At 40.1% G+C, this 9,050-nt stretch overlaps 1 protein-coding gene across 1 annotated transcript in view; it reads left to right on the top strand.

Moving 5' to 3' along the window:
- Positions 1–2,179: 2,179 nt before the first annotated feature.
- Positions 2,180–9,050, top strand: part of LOC109866531 (solute carrier family 35 member F6) — a 14,903-nt gene continuing 8,032 nt past the window's right edge. The window contains exons 1-3 of the mRNA XM_020455244.2: positions 2,180–2,421; positions 7,980–8,052; positions 8,222–8,393. Of these exons, the coding sequence (XP_020310833.1) occupies positions 2,345–2,421; positions 7,980–8,052; positions 8,222–8,393 (322 nt within the window). The 5' untranslated portion in view covers positions 2,180–2,344. The remainder of the gene's footprint in view (positions 2,422–7,979; positions 8,053–8,221; positions 8,394–9,050) is intronic.

Below are 9,050 nucleotides of genomic sequence, written 5' to 3' on the forward strand. Positions count from 1 at the left end.
AATCTCCGCTGTTGAAAACTAAAAGTTAGTCTAAAATAAATGCCAGATGTCTAGATTCTTTTTATGGTGGAGATCAAGTTTATAATTTCCCTGCCTGTGTTGATGAGATAGTGGATTGCACAGTCAGATGGAACAGAGTAAATAGGCATTTTAATGTCATAGATTTAGCCAGTGGTAACTTATAGAATTTATTTTATTTAACCTTTATTTGACCAGGAAATGCCCATACAGACCCAGAGTCTCTTTTTCAAGGGAAACCTGGCCAAGAAGGCAGCAACAATCAATTCATTACATAATTAAAACATACAATGATACAACAACATGACCCTGCCTAAAAAAAGCATTTACACTCCTTTGTAACAGTTTCCCATCAATATTTTTAATTAATTCAGTGGCACTAACATATCTAGATGAAGCATGGATTGTAGACTATTCCATGCGTCTGGTGTAGAAGAAGAGAAGGCAGTCTTGCCTAATACTGTGAATGTCCTGTGGACTTTAAGTAGCAACCACCTAGCAGACCAGGTATGGTAACTGCTGGTGGTGAAGGAGACCAGACTACAGAGGTAAAGAGGGAGTTTACCCAAAAGGGCTTTGTAGATGAACACATACAAATGTATCTTTCTGCGCATATAAAGTGAGGTCCAACCTACCATTTGGTACAATGTGCAATGGTGGGTGAGTGACTTGGCATTTGTAATAAAGCGGTAGGATGCATGATAAAGAGTCCAGTCTTTGTAAGACGGAGGAGGCTGCATGCATATACAACAAGTCAACAAGTCATAATCATTTACAAGAGAGGAAAGTGGACTGAACAAGCTTCTTTCTAGCCAAGCCTTATTATGAAAATAAAAACCCAATTTCAATTTAAGCTTTGTCACAAGATTATCCACATGAACTTTAAAGGACAACTTGTCATCCAACTAAATACCTAAGTATTTGTAGAATGACACTTTTTCAATGGATACGCCACCAGATGTGACAATGCTAATGTTCTCTGGCAGAGTTCTAGCTCTGGTAAAGGTCATGAATTTAGTTTTTTTGTATATTCAAGACCAGTTTGAGACCATAAAGGGAGGCCTGCAGTGACTGAAAAGCAGTCTGGAGCTCTTCAACAGCCTGAACCAGAAAAGGAGCACATATATAACTGTATTATCTGCATATAGATGTAACTTTGCTGGTTGCATCCCATTTCCCAAATCATTAATGAAAACTGAGAACAACACAGGAGCTAAAATGGAACCCTGGGGCACACCTCTATTAATCTCAAGAAAGCTAGACTGTGATTGTCCGTATATACACATTGTGTTCTGTCAGAAAGATAGTTCCTAAACCAATTTACTGCTCCTTCACTGAGACCAATGTTTCTGAGTCTCGCTAGCAACAATTCATGGTCAACTGAATCAAAGGCCTTTGATAAATCCACAAACAGAGCAGCACAACGTTGCTTTAATGATGTTGTTTGCCACTTCCATAGCTGCAGTTATGGTGCTGTGCCCTGATCTAAAGCCAGACTGAACCCCGCTCAGTATGTTCTTTTCAATAAGTGTTTTTAACTGTGAGTTCACTACGGATTCATAGACCTTGGCCAGGATAGGGAGTTTAGAGAGAGGACGATGGTTATTAGCATCTGAGTGATCTCCACCCTTTAGCAGTGGGAGGACATAAGCTGATTTCCAAATTGGAAATTGGTCTAGAGACTCAAGTTAAAAATGTGAGCCACAGGTTCAGTAATAATACCAGCTGCTATCTTTAAGAGGTAGGGGTCCAGGTTGTCTGGACCTGCAGACTTTTTAGTGTTTATTGCCTTTAGTGCTTTATAGACCTCAGTATAAGAAACAGGCTCAAAGTTGGGAGCAGGTCTGGTTTACAAGGGCAGAATAAATCCCCTTATGACCTGCTGGGACAAAGGTAATATGCCCTTTGTTCTTCAGAAAGGGAGATGTGGTGTAATGTTAATGTTGAGCAGTGACATAGGAGGGGCTTGATTGTCACAGGGAGGCAGAAGCCTGGACATTTTTTTGCCAGCATGTGTGTTCAATACAAGCCTTTTTTTTTTACGTTGTATTAAACAGTATACACATACAGAAGCAGTCCGTGTCTTCAAAAAGTAACCTACTCCATGGGAGACAGGGTTGCATTTCAGGGCATAATTCAGGGCCAAAATGCCCCACGAGCCAGAAACCATCCTTTCACTGCTTGTGCGCACTCAGTCAGCTGACACTCAAAGTCATGTGATTGAATTTTTGTAGGCAGATAGAGTGCACACGGTTGCTGGTAAACATCTCGCTGGGTTTGAAACAAAGTTTATAGTTATTGTATATTATATCCTCGCACGTCCAACATGGCTTGGACAAAGTATCAACTCTTTCTTGCGGGTCTTATGCTCACAACCGGCTCTATCAACACGCTATCAGCAAAGTAAGTGAACGCTTCAGTTATGTTGTCCATTGATGACACCGTGTTTACAATGTAGCCAACGCGAATGTAATGCGTGTTAGACCATCAAGATTCAGGCTGAAATGTTGTTCATGTTTATTGCACTATTCCTGGTAAACAGAGTTGTTCCTCAATATATTTGTATCAACAGTTGTCTAAATTGGCGATTCATGGTATCTATAATTTGGGAAAGTAAATATTTCCACCGTCTTTGTAAATACCTTTTCATACAATCAAGCATGGTTGATAATGATATTCTGTAAGTTTAATTACAGCTGTCAATGTAATGTATGATTACATTTGAAATGGGGAAATTGCTAGACATTCGACAAAATGCCAGACAAGGAAACCTTTCACATTTGCCTTGCGTCACTGTTGATTCATGTCTTGTCATGTCATGAAATGCAGGACACTGCTGTCTCAGCAAATCACTAGCTTTGTGCCACAAAACAGACACGACTCTAAATTGACTTCTGTAAATTACAGCAGTTTAACTTATTTTGCTGTCATGCAAAATAGGATGTGGTTTGGGGTTACAGGTGGTAGCTTTTTTATGTCATGTGGAAATGATACCTAATCAACTTGAACATGTTGTCAAAGAGGTGGTCTAGTCTGGCAAAAGTCCCTCAGTATGGACATTCTCAGCACATTCTTACTGTATGTTACACATGGTTGCTCTTGCTCAGTGAAATGAGTCAATGTAGCAAATAGAGAGATCAAGTTTCATCCACTTTTTGGTACTTCTTACCAGGGCAGTCACCTGAAACCAAACCCTTCACTGTCTGCGCTTCACTGAGGAGAATGTTATCTTGAGCTGAGAACAGTTGCTTGTTGTGTAGACTTGAATTGTATTTATTTTTAGGGGTAATTTGTGAAGACCCTTTGAGTTGATTTGACCAACTGTTAAAGACTTGGCAGTGTGTGAATGTCAAATGTGTTCAGATCAAGAGCTAACTTTTGTCAATAAACCAGTGACTCAATCGGGCATATTTGTGATATGGAGCTCAATCTGCTGATGTGTGAGGGAAAAGGCGGCATCATCACTTTGTGTGGCACTGTGACTACTACATCCCTTCTATTGAATCAGCAAGGAGAACACTCACATGCCAGTCATGCCTCTACTGATTAGGCCTATTGGACTATAAAAGCCAATAGGTGCTAGTGTTGACCGATAAAATCATTTGAATTCCATTTTTCTGTGAGCTCGATGTTCAGTTTCTGCAGGGGCGCAACTTTGCTTTTAGAAGTGTGTGGGGGGGGGGGGGGGGCATAATTATAAAATAAAACAAAAAAATATATTAATAAATAAATTCACCAAATTGCATAAAAACTCAAAACAGCGTATCGGAATCTGTTCGGTGTGTGTGGAACAGAGACGAGACTGATGACTCATGTCCACCTGATGCATCAAACTCATTGCATTCCGCCGGACGTCCTCCATTGTCAATGGAGCAGTCAGTAACGCATTGTTGGGGGTACCGCACTAGACTATTCTGTGTACCGCATGCGTTCAATATTTTCAACTCATGCGTCATTTTACCATGCGGTGGTACAAATGGAAGAACACACACACACTCTCCAACTAGCTCGCTTTTAGATATTTGAAAGCTAAGCACTTGGGCGTCAAGTACGGAAAATGCAGGCTAGACATCTGGCAAAAAACAATGATGATTTGTTTATTAGGCTGTTCCAAATTGTCAGAAAAATTATATTTATAAACTCACTCCTTTTTCTTGATCTTCTTATTGTTATTATTACTATTATTATTATAAATAGTGTAATTATAATTAGTAGGCTTAGTATAGCAGCCTCCTATAACCACCACTGAGCTGTAGGCCTAAAAGCACATCCTGTTTAGTCTTAATACTGTAAAACTTACTTAGGCCTATATTTCAATACTTATATAGGCTACTGTATCATTCATTAATTTGTTCATGTCATACAGCATTCGAGTCATTCATGATTTGAAATTCAATCAAACATTTTAGTTTTAAAATAAAACAAAGCGAGCCTTTGAAAAATGTGCTTAATCAATAAATAAACAGTTCAATTTTGGAAATTGCATTCGCAAATGAATGCGACTGTTTTTAGTCTTTGCTGTAATAAAGGCTTGAACAAACTCTCTGGTATGCTTAGAATTAATTTAGTCTTTACATTTGTTCCAAATGGTATGAAAAATTATATTGTAATCTATACAGCACCTGTTTGGCACACATGCTCCTCACCTTTTTATTGATCTCCAGTATTTTCCACAGCAAGACAAATGTATTCCACATGTATTGTACAATGTATTTCCCTTTACCTCCTGAGCAATGAGTAAACATTCCCCTGTTTCAAGTTTATTTGTCATGTCTTCTGCATCCATTTTGCTGTCTGATATGATATGCCCTATTTGGATAGGATTAGTCTTACTGGGGGAGGTCGGGTAATGTAATTATGTGCACAAGCACAAAACACCACATTTGTATTTTTAGTTGCGTCCAAATCTGCTATGTCAGTAATTTCTACATGGCAGGAGTGTAACAATTACAGATAGAATAACCTACTGTTTTTTTATGTCTGAGTTAGACAGGTGTTGCTCGCGATTGGCACAAGAAAGCAATAACTGATTCGATAAATTGAACTAAGTGCTGCACATAGGCTGCATGTAGGCCATTCATATACAGCTTATCAACTTTCACAGTAAATGCTTTTGTGCGCATATGAATTGAATATTGCTAAATGCATCAGTAAAAAATAGAGCCTATTTTAATGCAACCCTTGCTGTTAATATATCACAAAGCAGCAAACAACTGACAAACATTTGGAAATGTTAAGTTAACTTTCTCATCCATAGCCTTGAAATGCATATCAAGTGCAATTTTTCTAAATGTTATTTCCATAAAAAAAAAAACTTTACTTAACTAGGCAAGTCAGTTAAGAAAAAAGTATTATTTACAATGACAGCCTACCCTGTGCTTTAACAAAGTACTGAGTAAAGGGTCTGAATACTTATGTAAATGTGTCAGTTTATTTTTTATAAAATAACTATATAAAAAGAAATCCAACTGTTTTTGCTTCATCATTATGAGGTATTGTATGTAGATTGATTAGGGGAGGAAAATAATTTGATCCATTTTAGAATAAGGCTGTAACGAAACAAAATGTGAAAAGTCAAGATTTCTGTATGTACAATGCATTCGGAAAGAATTCAGATCCCTTGACTTTTTCCACATTTTCTTAAATTACAGCCTTATTCTAAAATTGATTAAATTATGTTTTTTCCTCATCAATCTACACACAATACCCCATAATTATCAGGGATCAAGGTAAGACCCAAGTGTAGACTGTGTGAAGTAAATGTTTATTGTAACAACAGGGGCAGGAAAATGACAGGTCAAGGCCGGCAGGGGTCAATAATCCAGAGTAGGAGCAAAGGTACAGGACAGCAGGCAGGCTCAGGGTCAGGCAGAGTGGTCAGGCAGGCGGGTTCGGAGTTAGGACATGCAAGGGTCAAAACCAGGCGGGCGAGAACCTGGAAAAAGCAGGAGCTGAGACACAAAACACTATTAGGCTTGAACAAACAAGAAGAACTGGCACCGACAGACAGATAACGATACCTGGAGGGGGTGGAGATAAGCACAAGGACAGGTGAAACAGATCAGGTCGTGCCAATAATGACAAAGCAGAAACAGGATTTTAGACACTTTTGCAAATTTATTAGAAATAATTACATAAGTATTCAGACTAGAGGCCGACCGATTAATCTTTATTTAACTAGGCAAGTCAGTTAAGAACACATTCTTATTTACAATGACGGCCTAGGAACGGTGGGTTAACTTTCTCGTTCAGGGGCAGAAAGACAGATTTTCACCTTGTCAGCTCGGGGGATCCAATCTTGCACGCTTACAGTTAACTAGTCCAATGCAATAACGACCTGCCTCTCTCTCGTTGCACTCCACAAGGAGACTGCCTGTTACGAAAATGCAGTAAGCCAAGGTAAGTTGCTAGCTAGCATTAAACTTATCTTATAAAAAACAATCAATCATAATCACTAGTTAATTAACTACACATGGTTGATGATATTACTAAATATTATCTAGCGTGTCCTGTGTTGCATATTATCTGACTGAGCATACAAGTATCTAAGTATCTGACTGAGCGGTGGTAGGCAGAAGCAGGCGCGTAAACATTCATTTAAACAGCACTTTCGTGCGTTTTGCCAGCAGCTCTTCGTTGTGCGTCAAGCATGGTTGTTTATGACTTCAAACCTATCAACTCCCGAGATGAGGCTGGTGTGACCGAAGTGAAATGGCTGGCTAGTTAGCGCGCGCTAATAGCGTTTCAAACTTCACTCGCTCTGAGCCTTGGGGTGGTTGTTTTCCTTGCTCTGCATGGGTAACGCTGCTTCGATGTGGTGGCTGTTGTCGTTGTGTTGCTGGTTCGAGCCCAGGGAGGAGCGAAGAGAGGGATGGAAGCTATACTGTTACACTGGCAAAGGTTAATGAAATGCAAATGGTATAGAGGGAAATAGTCCTATAATAACTACAACCTAAAACTTATTACCTGGGAATATTGAAGACTCATGTTAAAAGGAAACACCAGCTTTCATATGTTCTGAGCAAGGAACTGAAACATTAGCTTTCTTACATAGCACATATTGCACTTTTACGTTCTTCTCCAACACTTTGTTTATGCATTATTTAAACCAAATTGAAAATGTTTCATTATCTACTTGCGGCTAAATTGATTTTATTGATGTATTATATTAAGTTAAAATAAGTGTTCATTCAGTATTGTTGTATATTTTATTTTTTTAATATATATATCTTTTTTAAGTCGGACGATTAATCGGTATCGGCTTTTTTGGTCCTCCAATAATTAGTATCGGTGTTGAAAAATCAGAATCGGTCGACCTCTAATTCAGACCCTTTACTCAGTACTTTGTTGAAGCACCTTTGACAGCGATAACTGACTTGAGTCTTCTTGGGTATGACGCTACAAGCTTGGCACACCTGTATTTCCTGCACTTCTCTGCAGATCCTCTCAAGCTCTGTCAAGTTGGAAGGGGAGCATCGCTGCAAAGCTATTTTCAGGTTTTGGCTGTGAGCTTAGGGTCCTTGTCCTGTTGGAAGGTGAACCGTCGCTGAGGTCCTGAGCACTCTGAAGCAAGTTTTCATCAAGGATCTCTCTGTACTTTGCTCCGTTCATCTTTCTCTCAATCCTGACTAGTCTCCCAGTCCCTGCCGCTGAAAAACATCCCCACAGCCTGATGCTGCCATCACCATGCTTCACCGTAGAGATGGTGCCAGGTTTCCTCCAGACGTGACGCTTGGCATTCAGGACAAAGAGTTCAGTCTTGGTTTCATCAGACCAGATAATCTTGTTTCTCATGGTTTGAGAGGCCTTTAGGCAAACTCCAAGTGGGCTGTCATGTGCCTTTTATTGAGGAGTGGCTCCCGTCTGGCCACTGCGATGCAGTGCCTTAGACCGCTGCGCCACTCGGGAGACCTGGTGTGACATTCTTGAGCAAACTTAATCAACATTCTCTTCTCCTCCAGATGGGCTGACATGTTCTCCGCAAAGGGTTGTAAAGACTCCCCTGAACACTCATTCGCCCACCCATTTGTACAGGTACAGTCTTTCAAATAAAAATACGTAGTGTGTAAGCTAAGACCTAAATTAATCACTTGTCTTTATCAACATTTTGGATGGATTAAATGTCAGTTATTTTTTATTGCTCAGTGTCTGTCACTCCTGCCTCCCCTCTCTCTCTTTCTACCCCTCTGCCTCCCCTCTCTAGGCCGTAGGGATGTTCCTGGGGGAGCTCAGTTGTCTAGCTGTCTTCCACATGCTGCTTTGTCACGACAGACGGAGACCAGAGCCCAAGATGAACACGGGCCAGAGCTTCAACCCCCTCCTTTTCCTTTCCCCTGCCCTCTGTGACATGACTGCGACCTCCATCATGTATGTTGGTACGTGACCCCTACATCCAGGATATTTATCTTCATTTGGTATTGCAGTGCGCTCCAGGGTTTCTGGGCATGTTGCTCGTTGCTTGAGCCGCCATTTAATTCCCTTGTACCTTACATAAAATATTTTAATGTGACAATTCACACCGAAAAGCGCTTCCAAGTTCTATTCTTCAAAAGTATTTTTCAAAAACTGCAAGGAAGTCAACATTATCTGTAACATTATGGTCAGGGACACAATTAAACACATTTTTCCATTGAACTTGAAGTTCCTGTGATGAATCCTCCATTTTATTAAGGAACTGGAACACAATATTTGAGAACTCTAGATTGTCATAGTGAAAGTTTGTGCTGACTGCCTGCAGACCTGGGTTCAAATAGTATTTGCTTTATTTTGCCTGGAACTAATTGCCAGTTGAACCAATTGAATAGTCCCAAGTGCAACTGCTGTCCATTTGCCACTCCATATTGAAACAAGAAATCCTATTTACATTCTAGTCATTTAGCAGACACTCTTGTCCAGAGCGACTTAGTGTTAGTGCCTTTCACCTAGGTCGGCTCAGGGATTTGAACCAGTAATGTTTCGGTTACTGGCACAGCACTATTAACCGCTAGGATACCTGCCGCCCTATTTGAACCAAGCTCTGTCTGTGACCCTCT

This window comes from Oncorhynchus kisutch, linkage group LG21 (assembly GCF_002021735.2).
Source record: "Oncorhynchus kisutch isolate 150728-3 linkage group LG21, Okis_V2, whole genome shotgun sequence".
Classification (NCBI taxonomy): domain Eukaryota; kingdom Metazoa; phylum Chordata; class Actinopteri; order Salmoniformes; family Salmonidae; genus Oncorhynchus; species Oncorhynchus kisutch.